Below are 18,148 nucleotides of genomic sequence, written 5' to 3' on the forward strand. Positions count from 1 at the left end.
AAAAATGGCTGAAAACAAAGTTGGCAAGAGACCTAAACGTATAAATTGAAGAATCTTGAGTGAGTCTCAGACAGAATAAACACAAATAAATCCAATGCTAAGACATTCAGAGTTGTGTCTGAAAACGAAAGACAAAGAAAGAAATCTTGAAAATGAGAGAAAAAACATCTTCCTTATAAGGGGAAAAATTTGAATGACTGTAGATTTCTCATCAGAAACCATGAAGGCCTGAAGGAAATGGCGCAACATGTTTCAGGTGCTGAGAGAAAAGAACTGTCAACTCAGAATTCTGTCTCGAAGGAAGGAAGGGGCAAGTCAAGGCATCTAAATTATGTTTGATGGTTGAAGCAAAAAATCACAACATTGTGTAATGTGATTCTAAATTTAAGTAAAGGAAATATTTAAAACAATTATAAACTGGAGAAGATAATGAGACATGAAGAGAGGTAAGCTTTCTGCATTTCATTCGAATTGGTAAAATGATGACACCAGCAGACTGTGATGAGTTACACACACACACACACACACACACACACACACACACAACGTAATGCTTAATATCTACAACAGCCACTGGGGCGCCTGGGTGGCTCAGTCGGTTAAGTGTCCGACTTCGGCCCAGGTCACGATCTCGCGGTCCATGAGTTCGAGCCCCGCGTCGGGCTCTGTGCTGACAGCTCAGAGCCTGGAGCCTGCTTCCGGTTCTGTGTCTCCCTCTCTCTGTCCCTCCCCCGTTCATGCTCTGTCTCTCTCTGTCTCAAAAATAAATAAATGTTTAAAAAAAAATATCTACAGCAACCACTAAAGCCATACAAAGAGATATATTCAAAAACAGTATAGATCAAAATGGGATTCTAAAAGTGTTCAAGTAACCCATGGGAAGGCAGGTCAAAGAACACGGAGAAATGAAAACCCGAGAGAACAGTAAGTCAAAATATAAACGGGCAGGCTTAGGCCCTAACTTTATTAACAATTATATTAAATGTAAATGATCCAAATACACTAACTAAAGATAGAGATAGACATAGATTAAAAAACATGATCGGGGCGCCTGGGTGGCGCAGTCGGTTAAGCGTCCGATTTCAGCTCAGGTCACGATCTCACGGTCCATGAGTTCGAGCCCCGCGTCAGGCTCTGGGCTGATGGTTCAGAGCCTGGAGCCTGTTTCAGATTCTGTGTCTCCCTCTCTCTCTGCCCCTCCCCCGTTCATGCTCTGTCTCTCTCTGTCCCCAAAATAAATAAACGTTGAAAAAAAAATTAAAAAAAAAAAAAACATGATCCAACTATATGCTGTCTATATCTACTTACATATAAGGTTGTAGATATATTGACTATTGAAGGATGGAAAAGATACACCATGCAAACATTAATTAGAAAGAAAAGCAGGAGTGACAACATTAATGTCAGATAAAGCAGATATCAGAGTAAAGAAAACTACTAGAGAGAAGTATGGGCGAAAAAAGAAATATTCAAAAATCAGTTTCAATTTCTACCTAATAGTAATAAATTCATGGATACTAAAATTAAAAGTATGATGTAATTTATAACTGATTTAAAAAAGAGAAATACTTGGATTTAATTCTAGCCAAACATATACAAGAACTTGTAAATCTATAAAATGCTGATGAAAAAAATTAAAGATCTAAATAAACAGGATCCATATCATATTCATGGATTGGAAGAGTCAACAGGGTAAAGATACCAATTCTCCCCAAACTGATACACAAATTGAATGTAATTCCTATAAAAAAAAATCTCAGTAAGATTTAAAATCTGGGGCTAGGATAAAAAAACAAACAAAACAAAACTTAGACTCGACACCAAAAAACACTTGATCCACAAAAGAAAGAATTGACAAATAAGACTTCATCAAAATTAAACTATTTTTCTCTGTGAAAGAGCCTGGGTGGCTCAGTTGCTTAAATGTCAGACTTTGGTTCAGCTCATGATCTCACTGCTTGTGGGTTTGAGCCCTGCGTGTGCTGACAGCAGAGCTCACTTCAGATCCTCTGTCTCCCTCTCTCTCTCTCTCTGCCCCTCCTGTGCATTTGCTCTTTCTTTCTCTCTCCGAAATATACGTTAAAAAAAAGAAAGAAAAAAAAAAGATGAAATGGGAGAAAATACCTGCAAGCCATGTCTTTTTTTAAATTTTTTTTAAAAAAATGTCTTATTTGGGGCGCCTGGGTGGCGCAGTCAGTTAAGCTTCTGACTTCAGCCAGGTCACGATCTCGCGGTCCGTGAGTTCGAGCTCCACGTCAGGCTCTGGGCTGATGGCTCAGAGCCTGGAGCCTGTTTCCGATTCTGTGTCTCCCTCTCTCTCTGCCCCTCCCCCGTTCATGCTCTGTCTCTCTCTGTCCCAAAAATAAATAAACGTTGAAAAAAAAAATTAAAAAAAAATATGTCTTATTTATTTCTGAGAGAGAGAGGGAGACAGAATGTGAGCTGGGGAGGGGCAGAGAGAGAGAGGGAGGCACAGAATCTGAAGGAGGCTCCAAGCTGTCAGCCCAGAGCCCGACGTGGGGCTCGAACTCACGAACCATGAGATCATGACCTGAGCTGAAGTCACATGCTTAATCAAATGAGCTACTCGGGCGCCCCTGCAAGCCACATCTTGACAAAGGACTAGGATCTAGAATGTATAAAGAACACTTAAAACTTAACAAAAAAAACAATCTAATGAGATAATGGGCAAAAGACATGAGGGGACATTTCACAGAATAGGATAAGCAGATGGCAAATAAGCACATGGAAAGACGTGCAAAATCATTCACCACGGGGGAAATAAAAGTTAAAACCACAATAATGCACCACAATACACTTGTCAGAATGGCCACACAAAAAAACAGCAACAACACCAAATGCTGACAGATTTTCAGAAACTGGATCACGCAGACATTGCTGGTGGGAACGTAAAATGGCGGTCCGGAAAAGTTAAAAATGAAAAATTAAAGAAACCCGAGATTTTAACTGCCATGTGATCTTAACTGACATTACATTCCAGAGAAATAAAGACTTATGGTCATAGAAAAATCTGCACATGAATGTTCTTAGAAGCTTTATTTGTAATAGCCGAAAGCTGGAAAAAAATCTAAATATCCTTCCATGGGTGAATAAACTATGGTACGTCCATACCATGGAATGGTACTCAGTAATAAAAAGGAAGACCACTCAAAAACCTGGATGAATTTCCAGAGAGTTATACTCAGCTAAAAAATTCAATTTTTAAATTTTTAAATTTTTCAAATTTTAAATAAGCCTTTAAAAAGTGCATTTATTTTGAGAGAGCGAGTGAGCAAGGGAGGGAGGGGCAGAGAGAATCCCAAGCAGGCTCCTCAATGTCAGTGCAGAGTTTGATGAGGGGCTTGGACCCATGAACGGTGAGATCATGACCTGAGCTGAAACCAAGAGTTAGACGCTTAACCAACTGAGCCACCCAGGTGCCCCTGTGTGATTCCATTTATTTAATGTTCTCCAAATGACAAAATTAGAGAGATAGAGATTAAGGACAGATTAAGGGGGAGTTACAGGCAGGAGGGACGCCCTTGCATCTTGACTGTATCAACATCAATATCCTGGTTACGATGTGGTATGTTTTCAGGACATCATCAAAGGAGAAAACAGGGGAAAGGGGGCATCTCATACAACTGTGGATGAAGTATGATCTATCTGCAATGATCTGACAATAATGTTTAGCCTGATTTTAAGAAGTACATTCCAGGGGCGCCTGGGTGGTCAGTTAAGCGTCCCACTTTGGCTTAGGTCATAATTTTGCGGTTCATGGGTTCAAGCACTACATTGAGCTCTGTGCTGACAGCTCAGAGCCTGGAGCCTGCTTGAGATTCTGTGTCTCCCTCTCTCTCTGTCCCCTCCCCGCTCATACTCTATCTCTCTCAAAAATGAAAATAAAAACATTAAAAAAATTAAAAAGTAAACTCTGTATGATTCTGCTTACATTAAGTTCAAAGGTAAACTAACCTAAGAACGATAGAAATCAGAACAGTGATCACCTCTGGCAGGGAAGGGGCATGAAAAATCCGGGGGGTAATGGAAATGTTCTGTACTCTGTTTTGGGCAATGGCCACACATACATACATGTATAGAAATGTATTTAAGCCAAGTATTTATGATTTGTGTGCTTTTATCTTTTGTACGTTAAATCATGTACATGGGCCAATCCTACCAGTCCCGCAAATTATTTTTGTCTGTACGATCACGTCTCAGAAACACAGTTGGACGGATCTCTCCTTCCAGTCGTTTAAGATTGTCTAATATCCTTGAATTAAGATAACGTTCACCCTGGATTCGGCTAAAACACTGGGAATTTTTCATCCCTTTAGAGCTAAAGGGAATCCCTGGGTTTTAAGAATTTATAAATGGTAATGTGTAGAATGCAAATTGATTTTTGAGGGAAAAAATTCTAGGTAGTGATCATAATCACGATGGGCCATTTTTCACTTGTGAGATGGTTTTGCTAATCCTACAGGCCTACCTACTTCATTGGGCAAGTGTCCAGCTACAAGAAAAACCACCGGGCCCCTTGTCCAGCTCCTACTGCTGAGATCTGCACTGTGGTGGGCAGGGGACCCTGAGGCCCAGTGCCTTGAGGCCGCAGTGCGGTAAATCCCACCTTGCATTTCTGGCCCTCCTGAGCCTCTGGAACTGTGGGCGCCCCTGAGCCTCCGAGGCAGCGCCCATCTCCAGGACAGGGAGCCTCTCCCACCTTCTGTGACTTCGGGACTCGGCGCAAATGTTGTCTTTTCACACCTGTCTTACCTTCAGGATGCCAGCAAACAGAAGAATAATAAAACCTGCGGTACAAGTGCCCCAGCACTGGATGGCTCCCGTGTGGGCGCTGAGGGCCAGCTACCCCTGGCGGTGGGGGGGAGGGGGGGAGTGGGGGCGTGGCCTCGGCAGGTGCCGTATCATCCGTCAGTTCCTAACACTGATGCTTGCACCCAAGTGCTTCACGTTCTTCAACCCATTTGGACATGAAACTTGCTCTTCTGTGGCCAGGAGGCAACAGCTCTTCCCTTTGTTGCGATCTATGCCCATCAAGAACTGGGGTACCTTGGATAGAATTCTAACCAGGACCGGGGGCAGCCCCACTGTAAACAGCTGAACTCTGGTTCACGTCCCAGTGTCTTTGGAGTGTGGGTTCTGACAACCAGTCTGCAGGAGCCGGACCAACTCTCATTTCTGGCCATGTACAGCGGATTCCTAGTCCGGAACATTCTCCTCTCCAACTCCCCGCCTGACCCACGAGAGGCCCGCCTTTCAGTCTTGCTCAGCAATGTCTCTCTTTTCGGTTCCATAGTGACCAATTTAAATAAAAGGCCTAACACAAAAATCAGGCAAATATGTTTAATTTTTTAAAATAACTGATGGCAAAATAAAATATTTACATCACATCATACTGTGTAAACATGTAAGGTCTCTGTACAAAGAAATATACATGCAAAATAATGTAAAAATTTAACTGAAATAATAAAAGAAACAATACACAAATAAAAGTTGTGAGGTTACGAATACACATCCAGTTTTGAATCCAATTTCTTTTAAAAAGTTTCTGTACAATTTTACAAGAAACAAACAAAAACCCAACAAAAGAATAAATAAAATACATTGGAAGCTGCAAAGCTTAACTACGCCCGGTTCATGGCTCAAGACCCAGGTGTCTGGCTGGCTGGGCAAGTGGGCCGGTCTCGTTCGTAGTGGATCTCACACAACAAAGATAAAAAGACATTCAGAAAAATTCAAGCGTGCCCAGAAAGCCCGCGGCTTGTTGACAGGTGTCCCCACGCCAGCGTTAATTCTGCCACAGTGACGCAGACGTCACAGATGCCAGCCTCAAGGCGGCTAGTGCTTAATTGGCTTTTATTTCTTACCAAAAGCTCAAAATCCAGCCAATTTTTGTACAGAAAGTGGAACGTCAAAAAGTCTAAAAAGTAGTAAATGGCCAGACCGATTTTGGGAAAAAAAATAATACTTTGGCATTCTGAATAATAGCATAATAAATTTGAAAACATTACCCTATTATCCAGTTTTATATTCAGAGTATGAAATCACTTTTTACAGTCCTCGAAACTGACAAATTTCACGCAGAGTTAAATCTCCTTGAACTGATGGCACAGGGCTCCACCCCCACCCCCCCGCCCCCGACACACGCACAAAACCATAAAGCTCACTGTACGAAGTATGTGCTTTTTCTATGTATTTATTACAGGTACAACAGAGGTCTTCATAAATAGTTGCATAAAATGTTAAAGCCACAACATTGCACATGATATGAAATAAAACCAAAAAAAACCCCAATGAGTGCATTTACAGTATTTTCATCTGACTGTATACTGCTCGACAATCTGATTGACGGCTTGGGGGTGGGAAGCAGGGGGAGGGGACATCGGGGTGGGACCCAACCTGACGTCCTGGGTTGATGGGCAGAACCCTCTGACCTCCTCCAAAGGAAGCCCTGGGCGGTGGGGGTGGGGGGAGAGGGGGGGACAGGAGGGAAGGACAGACCGAAGGCAGGACCAGTCTTATATACAAATAAGGCCTACATTTCATCAGAGCAGAACGATTCATTCTAGTTTTATGCAAAAGTCTGAGGTTGAATGCACGTTTCAGGAGCCTGGTCTGGCGTCCCGGTGAGACGCACGCGGACCCGGCGGCTAGGAAAGCTCAGAGCCAGGTGGACCCTGAGCTCTGGACGAGGCCGTGGGGGGGGCCGCCTCGAGGGGGGAGTCCTCCCCAGGGGTGTCCAGTATCTCTGTTTTGTTCGTTAACACCAGTGGTTGAACATAGGCATTTCGTGTCCTTGAATAAATCCTGGAAAATGTTAAATTTGCAAAATTCTATTCGTGTGTATTTAAAAAAGTTTCTTTTCTTTTTTTTTGCAGAAACCTGAATAAAAGACTGTGGTACAGCAACGCTGTCTCCGCCCACGAAGCGTGTGCGAGAAGGTCCTCCACCCCAGCACAGCGTGCTCCCGAGCCCCGGGCACCGCCGAGCACAGCTCACCCGGAACGCACTGTCACACGATGAACGTACGGCAGCTCATCAGTCATGTTGGTTTGTGTTTCTCTTCGAAATTCAAATTAACAGCTGATTGGCAGGTGAAAGAGAATGAGAGAGAACTTCAGGATGGGTCAGACTCTAGGCAAAAGCCTGCTCTGTAAGAAGTTTTTAACGCTACGGATAGGTCGAACATCGTTCTGGTGTTTGCGCCGCTCAATGAAGGAAGTCAGTCTGGACGTGTCGAGGACGCCCGCACCTTTGCCACTGCCGTGGCCCGCCTGCAGCCACTGCTCCTGGAGGGCCAGAGCAGCCGAGGGACGCTTGGCAGGGTCCTCTTGGAGGAGGAAACACACGAACTCCTTGGCCTTCTGGCTCACTCCTTTGAAGCAGTCCTCTGGGAAGCTAAAGTCTAGTCGGCAAATGTTCAGGCAGGTCTCCTCCACGCTGTCGTCGAGGAAGGGGGACACGCCACTGAGAAGCACGTATGTGAGCACTCCGACACTCCATGTATCCGAGGTCAGGGAGATGGGGTTCCCAAGGATGACTTCGGGGGCTGCAAACTCGGGGTTCCCCAGCAACTGGTGGATGTAGTAGGTCGTGTTGAGTTGGACAGCATCTCCAAAGTCAGCCAGTTTGATCGTTGGCTTGGCCGAACTCTGATCCACCAGGATGTTTTCAGGCTAGGAGACAGGATAAGACAAGGTCATTTCCATCTGTCCCCATCCCACGCTTAACAAACGCGATGCTCAACGGGCATCCAGGAGGCCGACTGGAAGAGACTGTTCACACGCAAAACGGGACGAAACTTGGAGCGTGTCGGCCCACGGAGGAGTCAGCGTCGCCTGTCGGGGACAGCCCTCTCGGGAGACCGGGGTGGAGTCGCCACGCCGAAGGGCCCTGGCTTAGGAAGCTGGGTGTTGTTCTCACTCCTGGCACTAACAGAAACATTCGCCTTCCTTTCTCAGCTGCCACTGAACCAGTCCCACACCAGCCTCACGAAACTCACAGGAACTTTCCGGAACTCACGGGATGTGTGAAGAGTACTTTACTGATCGTTTATAGCATCAAAAGTAAATCTCAAAAGTGGAGATTAGAGACCCGTGTGCCCATTACCCACCTCCTCGTACTTATACCCCCTCCCCCCGGGCCTCCTGGCCTGGATGCAGTGCAGAAGCTGAGAGGCCCTGTGCTCGGACACGCCGGCCTCGGCCCCGGGAAGCCCACTAACCTTGAGGTCCAGGTGCGCTATCCTGCAGTTGTGAAGGTATCGGACGGCTTCCAGAACCTCCCCCAGATACGCCCTGATCTTCCCTTCGGTGAGGTTTCCCCATCGCACCACACAGTCCAGGAGACGTCCCTGGTCAGCCCTGTGGAGGCAGGAATGCGCACGATGCTCGCCACGGCGCTGACCTCTCCTGCGTAGCAGGAGACGGGCGGCTGCGGGTGGGCCCCTTGTTAACGTCCTACAAGGCTGGGGTTCGGAATCGTACCTCCACCTAAAGGCGCGACTCTATCAAGAGGGTCGTTTCTTTCCAACCTCGTTATGGATGCGAGCAGGGAACGAGGTCGCTCAGCCCCCAGAGGGAGTGGGGACGCAGACAGCAGCACATGTGGGCTCCTGCCCAGCCTCTGAGACACCGAGGAGACGGCCTGGGCAAGCCATCTGCTCCTGGATAGAATGAAGTGATACCACCTCCCCGAGCCTTAGTTTTACCACCTATAAAATGGGCGATGGGAAGGCCAAATGGGATAATGTAAGAGCTGATGTCACGGGGTGATGAGAAAACAGCCACTTGGTCTTAATGCCTGGGCTCCACAGCAGGACAAGCCTGCTCCACCCAGAATCCGGGCATTTGCACAGACGCCGAGCTCACGGTCTTCCTGGGTGCCTTTTAAAATAAGAACTCAGAGGGGAGCCGTGAAGAGTTCTAAGGAATGCGGTCACCCTGCTCACTTGTGACCTGGGAGGGAGGACTGCCCCCTCCCCACCATTTCTGGGATCTGTAAGGATAGAAGCCTTGACAGTAACTGAAACTGTGCCTTCCATCAAAATGACCCCTGTTTCCATGTCCCCAAAGTGGGAGCTTGGAAGCCGAAGGAACTACCTGCCGACCCGTGGGGGTAGCTGGTGCTTCTCACTTCATGCTGGACTCAAAAGGCTTCCCTACTTTGAATCACTGCTGATGTAAAAGCCGCTGACACAGCACTGCCCGCGTGCCAGGGACGACACCCTCTCCGTCAGCTCACTTAGTCCTCACGCCAGCTTCTTCAACTGAAGGCCACAATCGCAATGCGGTGGTCTGGCCCCGGCCTCCCCGAACCCCAGCCTACGCTGCCCCCTTTGCTTGCAAAACAAACTTCGAGGGAAACCAGCCATTTGTCTGATAACAAGGTCATCAAGGAGAATGTGGTAGTAAGACATCTGCTATGAAAAAAATCCTATTAACAGTGTGGTGAGGCCAAACCATTTAGTTTTCCGCTAAAAAGAAAGGACAGCTGAACATACGTAAATTTTACGCCAGAAACGGACGTCTTGCCAATTTTTGATGAGGACTTTAGTTTTTGTTGAAAAATCCCCAGATGATCAGTAGCTATTAGTCACCCAGCATCTCAAGTCCGAAAGGAGCCTCCCAGGTACTGAGGTCTCTGCCTGGACGTCATTTTAGGGCCACAACAAGCCCCATTACAGGATTTTTAAAAATTCTAAGGTTGAGAAAGGAGCCCCAGGTACAGAGCCAATGAGATAGGGAGCACAGACAGAAGCCAGACTGGGCTGTGCCCAGGCCCCAAGTCCCCCGACGTGCCCTTTGCCCATGACGCTCAGCGTAGGGGGACGTCTCGGGGGCCTGCCGTCCTCCCTCTGCCATCTGACATGTCTGCTATTCCAAAGACGGAGGCTGCGACAGGCCCCCGACACTCCAGCAGGAGCTTTACCCTGGGGGGGGCAGGGGAGATGATCCTGACACGTGCCCTCCCCCGGCCTTGCCCTCTGAAGGCACTTCCAAATTCTTTACAAAAAGCAATACAACACACAGAAAAATCAAACACAGGGCCTTGAAGGGGTCCCTGCAAATGACGGGCTCCTAGAGCCCGAGTCCCACTGTCAGGAAGAATGTGTCCTAGAGGCTCTGAGGAGGCCTTCCTGTCTGTCCTACTCTGTCCCCCTGAGAATGCATCAAGGAACTACTAAGTGGCACAGAATATTTTGCTTTTACCAGTGGAAAGAAGTTGTAAATCCATGTAAATATATGAAAGGACTCCCTAGTAAAAAAAGAAGGAATAGGTATTTAAACCCAGCTAAACGCCCCTGTATTTCACAGAGGCCAGAATGTTCTAGGGTGGGCTTCCCAAACCCGTACAGCTAACACTTTGGAACAGATGGTTCTCGGCTGTGGGGCCATCCTGGGCAGCATCCCTGGCCTCTACCCTCTAGATGTCAGGGGAACCCCCAACCCAAGCAAGTCTCCGGGCATGTCCAAATGTCCCCTGGGGAGCAACACTGCCCCCGAGTGAGGACCGATGCTCTCGGGTCACAGTTTTCACTGTTCAGATGACTGACGTGTTCGCTGAGATGGCACTGAGGCCCTGGAGTGCCACGGGGAGCAGGGGGGCTGCTCTGGCCAGAGGTGCCCCCCTCCCCCTGTCCTGACCATCCTGCAGGGGGTGGGCATGAGCCCTGAGGGGCAGGACTGGATGCCCAAAGCATCGGGGATGAGAGAGCTCTTAGTGAGTCCACCCTGGGCCCCCGGCAGCACATGAGTCTTCAGAGGCCGGGCCTCTGGGGGATCCCGTGAACCAGGTGGCATCTCCAGGCCGACACCCAGAGGGAACCTGGGCAGTGCTGGGGTGTTCTGATGCTAGGCTGGTTGCTCCCTCGTTTGGACAGCGCACGCTAAAGACTATACTTCTTTCTACCGTTACTGGAAAGCTCTAGAACTGTGGTCTCTGACAGTAGGCTTTTCTTTTGTATTTTACACGTTCTGTGGATCCCCAAATGCCACTCTCTGCCCTTCTTAGAGAACAAACAACAAGATCACTTAAAGTTGAGGCAGAGGCTCCCAAGCTGGGGAGGGAAGGGGGTGTGTACGCACATTTCCAAAACCAGGATGTAGCTGGTGGGGGTCTCGAAGCTATCAAGGAGGCCAACAAGCAGCGGGTGCTGGAGGTTCTGCAGGATTCCAAGCTCGTGGGTGACCTGGTCACGCTTCATCAACTTCTTGTTCACAAACTTAGTGGCCACTGCTCGTTTGGTTCCTTTTTGATCACATTTCTTAACGACAGAGAATCTGCCCCTGGAAAATATGCCAAGAAGGTCACTTTCAGACGACTCTGAGTCTGTCATGGACAAGAAACTGTTAACCTAAATGGACTGGGGGCGGGGCAGCCTCCCCTGTCCACAGGCCCTGCCCTCCCTGGCCACTCGTGGAGGAACGACGGCCCGCGACAACCCCGAGGAAGCCTGCCAATCTCCGAGCCCCTCAGCCATGCGTCTCCTCTCCTTCCTAGAGGTAAACTCCATCTCCTCACCCTGTGTGACCTCCTGACCTCAAATTCAGCAGAAGTGACATGTGAGACCAACCAGGCAGCCTCCACCTCTGCTGTCATGGAAAGCCTTCCTCACCATGTCAAGAAGCCTGGGATGCACTTGGTCGGCCCCTAGTCACCCTGTGCCCCCTTTTGGAAAGGAGTGTCACTGCTGTCACAGTGCCTGACTTGCAGGACGCCTGTGTGGGGCCGGTCACTCATCGGCACCCACGGCCTCTGGAGCTGTCCCCAGTGAGCCACACCCAAGAAGCCTCAGTGGCACCTTGACCCAACCTGGAAAATAGGGTCTTGGACCTCAAATCTGAGCCCGCTACCATAGGATGGGATGAAATTTGGGGAGTACTGGGGAATGCAAGGAACAGAAATCACCCTGTGGTGGGAAGAAAACGGCCACACCACTCTGCTACTTCTCCCACAGAAGGGCAGTCTGTTTCTCTTCCTTGAACCTGGCCTGGCCGGTAGTGTTTCTGACGCACACAATGTGGAAGAAGCGTGGCCGCTGATTTCTGAGGCCGAGCCTTGAGAGGCCCTGCGGCTTCTGCCATCACGTGAGGAAGCCCAGGGCGAAAGTCTATGTGGAGAGAGGCCCAGCGTCCCAGCCAACTGAGCCCAGGAGAAACCAGCGGATAGCTGCCCGATCACTCCACACGTGGCCAGAAGTGATAAGTCAGCGCTGCCTCGAGACAGCAAGTGGTGTGCCCGTGCAGCGATGGACAGAGGACAGACAGGTCAGCCCGATACACGCAGGTATGTGCACAGGTAGCTGGAGCCACGAGACCCAGTGCAGCCACTCAAATGGAGGAGGCCACTCTGGGGGTTTCTTGGAAAGCTTTTTAAAAGCGACAAGCTCAGCTGTCATGCTTTTGACCTTCTTGCTGCCTGGGTCAGGACTGGAGAAGTGGAGGAGAGCCGTGTGGATGGGCAGCAGAGTCGAGCCAGAGGGCCTGAGGGCCCTGCTGACCGCCGCCCGAGCCCTGGCTGCCCTTCTGGAAGGGAGGAGCCCCTCTCTCTGCTCATGCAGGCATGCCCCGCATCTCCAATGCACGTCTCCACAGACAACTCAAGTCTGCCGGGCACACTCAGCCTTTCCTAGCTGAGCCTCCAAAGGAGAATTAAGTCCCACAAAAAGGGTTTGAGCGACTCTCCTCCAACTTCTCCCAAGGACACGACAGCTGGTTCGGTCCTAGATGCACAGCAGAGGAGTTGAGTCATTGCGTGAACGGATGGCTTATGGCTTTAGGCCTTCATTGTCTCCTGGAATCTGAGCTGAAAACGTCTGAACCCTCAGTGTTTACTGTCGAAAGGCAATTACAGGTTACCTTCCAAATAGAACTCCTATAACTTCCAACTGGTAGCAAAATACACCACTTGATTTTATCTACTCCTGCGGTGAGTTATGTCTTACTCTCTGCTCTCCCGGAAGGGGCTTTGGGTTTTATATTGTACCTGCCAAGCTCAGCCACTTCGCTGTAGAAGGAGTCAAAGTTGTCTTTCCAGGTCACCATGATCCCATCACTCCCTGGACCTGTAACAAGAGCAGCACCTCCCCTGAGCTTGGTTTCTGCGGCGCTACTGGGGGAAGGGGTCTCTAGGCCTGCGCTGTCCAACATGGCGGCCACCGTGGCTGCCGGGCATGTCCGCTGTGGCTCATCGGAATGAAGATGTGCCCAAAGCATAAAATACACACGACAGGCTGGGACTTAGGATGAGGACGAGATGGGTTTACGTGACAGAAATAAACACCCACTGCCTTTTCCATTATTTTCCAACTCGCGTCTCCAAGGTGGCATCTTCCACCTCCCCAAGTGCCTTTAGCTTGTGCTACTGATTTATTAGAAAGCAAAAACCACCTGGATAGTTTCTGTGGCCTCTTTTACAAATTACAACACCGGTGATTCTTCACTTTTAAATTCAAGATTCTCTTTCTTCCTTGTATCATGATCTGAGAAATTCAGGACATTCCCTTTCTCTGGTTTAATGAGATTAAAATATCTGGGATGAAGAGACACAGGATAAAAATGCTAAGATAATTCTGTTCATTGTCTACACACAGGGTGTTCCTGAACTCAATGCACCTTTTAGTTCAGGGTTTTATTTTTGTTTTGCTCTCGGAAGCAGGTTCCTTGAGCTGGTGCAGCTGGGGGACACGTGACAAAAGTCAGCGGTCCTGTGCTGCCAAGCTGGCCTTCTGCCAAAGCAGTAGTTGCAAATCAAGGGGTACGTGCTGCCTCCTGAGCATCTTGTCAAGTGCACCCAGAGGAGACTTAGAAAGGCCCAGGACATGGGTTCTGCCTCCAGTAGCTCAGTCTAGCTGAGGAGAGAGAACAAGGCCTTGCTGGGCAGTGAAGAGAGCAAGGGCTTCGGACCGGAGGGACGCAGGTCCCACCCTGGTCCCCTGCACTCACGGAGGGACGCCGTTAGGGTCTAAGTCAGGCACAGAGCCTCAGCCACAGTTCTTCCTCTCCTCTCATAGTCCACATGAGACCAGCTTGGAGGAGAGTCTCTCAGAGCCAAAGTGTCAACTCAGGAATTGAATAAAAGAGAAATCAAATAGGAGGATGTGTTTTGAGCACTAAGAACACGGAATGTGCCGTGTTCCAACCCAGAGGCTGGCACCGGGGCGGTGATGAGCGGCCTTCACCGTGTCCCTCCCCGGGATGTCCTAGATACCGTGGTCTGCCCCTTGTAGCTCTTGTTGGGAAGGCCCCGAGAGTGACTGTTGCCAAACACTTCAGAGTATGTGGGGCGGGTCTGTGTAGGGGCGGGGCCTCTGGGCCTCAGATCAGCTTGGGGAGCAGCTTACCCAGCACCCTCAGACTGGCTGAGGACGAGGCCGAACCCATGTCGTTCACAGCGATGCACGTGTAGGTGCCGTCATCTTCTGTGGTCACGCCCACAATCTTCAGAGTGGCCTCTCCCAAGTCACTGCCGTACAGGTGACAAGACACCGTGGGTCACAGAGGGGCAGCTCCCCCAGTGGCCACCCCTCCCCTCCCCCCTTTGGGGTCACAGGAAATTCCGAGAGCGAGTATTGCCAAGGAATTTCAAGTGGAATTTTAATTTTTATTGTGCACCCCAGATGAAACGGGCCCTCGTGGGAGGCGTCAGGGTGCAAAAGCTAAGTAAGCAGTTTGACAGTGTTGGTCACAGTGACTAGAGGTCATGCTCACTGCCAGCGAGACCCACCCTCACCTGTAGGAGATGCTGTAGTGACCGTCGTTGTTCAAGGTGTTGTGTTCAGGGCCCTTCCAGGTGATCGAGGCCTTGGGGCGGCCACAAACTCGACATCTAAGAACAACGGTCTCCCCTGTCTCACACGTGACCTCACTCAAGGGAATGACGAATTCTGGGGGAACTGCAGGAGAGAGGAGTCAGGGACACCAGTCACCCTTGGTTCCCCTCCCACACCCACCAACGCTAACAAACGAATGAGGCCCTCGTTGCCGCCCACACCCGGAGCACCACAAAAAACCCGTTCCACGCGGCACACCCGAGGCCTCTCCGCCACGCCCCATAGACCTACGCTCTGCGAGACAGGAGGAAGCAGACAACAGAACTCACCGTCATATATGTAGTTGGGGTTGAGAAGCTGAAATGCAAAAAGCATGTAGATATTAACCAGAAGCAAGAACTGCTTTGAGGTATACTGAGTTTACTCCCCGGCTACGATTATCACTGAAAGATGAGTGGAAATACAACTTGGTTTTCGTGGGTATCGAAACAGCGCATTTTCATCGCCTTTAAATGCACTCATCCAAATTTAGATGAGCTTTTGTCTTCCTTCTCGCAAACGCATCAACGCCCTTTAACCTCAGAAATGCCCATTTTTCTCATCCAGTGGGCTGGGTCCAGCTGGTCCCCACACCCCTTCCTTCTGAAGGGCGGCCGGTGCCCTGGCCCAGAGCCCTCGCGTTCCCTTTGGGGGAGACTTTTTCTCCCCAGGCAACCACTCCCCAACCCAGGTTTGAGGCAGTCGCACCACGGGAACCAAGCTGACTGAAGCGACTGCCGAGCGAATGTGCCGGAGCCGGCGAGGCTGAGGCGGCCCCCGGATGAAGTCAGCACCACAGCGGCTTTGCAGCGTTGTACTTGCAAGGGTCTGGTTTCTGCTTCACCGGGCAGCTGGCAGTGTTCCTTGTAAGCTACACGTGCACCTGGTCAGGCGTGCTCCGTGTCCCTGGTTCCCCGCACAAGTGTACCCACCTGTGCCCGGAGCCCTGCTGGTGGGCGGCTGGTGGGAGGCAGGGCGTGGCAAGCGAGGCTGGGCGCCAGGCCCCCTGCTGCCCCCTCGGAATGACACGGGTTCCTGGAGACGCTCAGACTCACCTTCACAGATACCTTGTTGCTGAGTCCTTCCCGAGACTTCCGATAACCGTTCTCTAACTTGCCTTCCCGTTTGCCGTCTTTATCTTTTTTCTCAGATTTTTTCCTTAAACGGAGTGCTGTGTGCCAAGATGTTGACTTCCTAGGGGGAAAGTAACACATTGTTAGTGTTACATCTTCCCAGTGTTCGGCAAGTGATTCCTGAGAACATCAGAGAAGAGCTGAGTAGCTCACCTATGGGGACACAGGCTGACTGAGGCTCCTTCAGGAACAGTGTGCTCTGCTGAGGGAAACCTGACCCTGAGTCTTAAAAACCAGAGGGGAAACCAAGAAATTCTTAAGTGTTAAGGACTAAAATACAGAAGTGGCCATGATGATGGTCAATTCTTGGCCGTTTGACGCCCAGAGATGTGATCAAGTGTTGTTCTGGGTGTTTCTGGACGATATTAAAATTTTAATTGGTAAAGTAAAACACTCCGCCCTCCACCACGTGGTGAGTGGGCCTCCTCCAATCAACCGGAAACCTAAGTAGAACAAAAAGACTGGCTTCCCCGAGCTGGAGGGAATTCTCTAGCAGAATGGGCACCCAGCCTGCTGGTCTACACTGTGGATTTGGACTCATAATTCTCCATAACCTTATGATCCAGTTCCTTACAACACCTGTCTCCTTCCCACATGCTCCTATTGGCTCTATTTCTCTGAAGAACCCTAATACAAGGCCTAAGAATACCCTTTGATAAAACAAAGTACAAAATGGGATTCTTGAATAATGTACTAAGATAAAGTACTTCTATATATCGAGGAGAGACGGGACAAGGGGATCATTATGGAAGAGACCCTCTGCAGCCTGAGCTCAAGCCTAGCATCCCCGGGGGGTTGCAAGCTCCAGGCCCAAAGGTGTGGGGTGGTGCTGGGGTGCCATCCAGGTGTGCCGCACACCCCGCCAAGGGTCCTGCCGGGCTTGGACAGGAGCATGACCGTGGTCACCGTCATTGGGGATTTCAGAAATCACAAATTCCTGCAAAGCCTCCATTCCCAGAAGCCATGTGGCTGACCTCTATCACAGCCAAATAGATTCAGAGAAGGGCAAAGTTTTAAATCAGCACCTGAATTCCGTTTTCTTTAAAAAAAAAAAAAAATGTTGAATGCAGGGGCACCTGGGTGGCTCAGTCAGTTAAGCTTCTGACTTTGGCTCACATCACGATCTCACGGTTTGTGAGTTCAAGCCCCACGTCAGGCTCTGTGCTGACAGCTCAGAGACTGGAGCCTGCTTTGGATTCTGTGTCTCCCTCTTTTCCTGCCCCTCCCCTACTCATGCTGGGTCTCTCTCTCTCAAAAATAAATATTAAAAAAAAATTTTTTTTTAAAGTTTAACACAGCAAACCCAGTCTCATTTCGTAGTGGAATGAAACCTTCTAGTATACGTGAGACACGATAGTAATGGCATCACACAGATCTTTACCTGCAGCTCACAGACGAGCACCTTCATGGATGCACCCTCAGCATAGCCTGCTAAGAGGGCAGGGGTCCTTGGAGAGTCCCCCCCCACCACCCAACCAGAATATTGGGGACTACAATATTGTTGTGGTTTACTCAGTGGCTTAAAAAAAGCTGTGTCTGCAAACGCAGGTTATCGAAAGACCCTGTCAGAACAAGTCTGAGAGACGAGAGGCCACCCCGTCTTCACTCTGGGGTTCCGTGCCACGCCTGGAGATGAACTCGCACGGATGGACAATGGCGCGGCTCTCTAGCGGGGCCTCCGGGCCTCGTGCGCACTCGGGCCCCTGTCCCCTCGGCTGGCCCACCGGGCACTCACTTGAGGGTCCCATCGGGGTTCTCCACGATGACTGCACTGGTGTGCCCCAGGACGAAGCCCGGAATCCAGCCCTCGGCGGCGGGGCACTGGTCAGTGGCGGCTCGGAACACCAGAAACATGTTCTGTTGATTGCTGGCCAGAATCTGAACGACCTCTCCTTGGTAGACGTTGATCTCATCCTCCTTCACTGCCGTGTAATCGTGTGTCACCAACATGGTGGAGATGTTGCTACTGCTGCTGCTTTCACTCTGGAGTGGGAGGGAGGACAAAGAGAAAGGCAGAGGGGAACTGAAACGAGATGTGATGTCATCCGTGGGCGCCATCTCGTGCCGGCCCAGAGCAGCGTTCACCACACAGACTTGGAGCCACTCTCTCGTTAGCGGACTCTGTGCCTCTTTCCCGATCACCGAAAACTTAGAAAGCAACGTGAGCGACAATCTAACGCGACTC

At 49.8% G+C, this 18,148-nt stretch overlaps 1 protein-coding gene across 2 annotated transcripts in view; it reads right to left on the bottom strand.

Annotated features, from left to right (window-relative positions):
* Positions 1-5,347: 5,347 nt before the first annotated feature.
* Positions 5,348-18,148, bottom strand: part of TRIO (trio Rho guanine nucleotide exchange factor) — a 353,227-nt gene continuing 340,426 nt past the window's right edge. Inside the window, exons 49-57 of one of the 2 annotated variants that reach the window (XM_043601001.1) lie at positions 17,699-17,946; positions 15,886-16,024; positions 15,121-15,148; positions 14,752-14,914; positions 14,363-14,484; positions 13,006-13,084; positions 11,106-11,306; positions 8,243-8,381; positions 5,348-7,694 (exon numbers count right to left, since the gene is read on the bottom strand). In XM_043601001.1, coding sequence (XP_043456936.1) covers positions 7,146-7,694; positions 8,243-8,381; positions 11,106-11,306; positions 13,006-13,084; positions 14,363-14,484; positions 14,752-14,914; positions 15,121-15,148; positions 15,886-16,024; positions 17,699-17,946 — 1,668 coding nt within the window. In that variant the 3' untranslated portion in view covers positions 5,348-7,145. Of the gene's footprint in view, positions 7,695-8,242; positions 8,382-11,105; positions 11,307-13,005; positions 13,085-14,362; positions 14,485-14,751; positions 14,915-15,120; positions 15,149-15,885; positions 16,025-17,698; positions 17,947-18,148 lie in introns of those variants that run through there. The other variant, XM_043601003.1, reaches the window with a different exon arrangement.

Source organism: Prionailurus bengalensis, chromosome A1 (genome assembly GCF_016509475.1).
Source record: "Prionailurus bengalensis isolate Pbe53 chromosome A1, Fcat_Pben_1.1_paternal_pri, whole genome shotgun sequence".
Taxonomy (NCBI): Eukaryota; Metazoa; Chordata; class Mammalia; order Carnivora; family Felidae; genus Prionailurus; species Prionailurus bengalensis.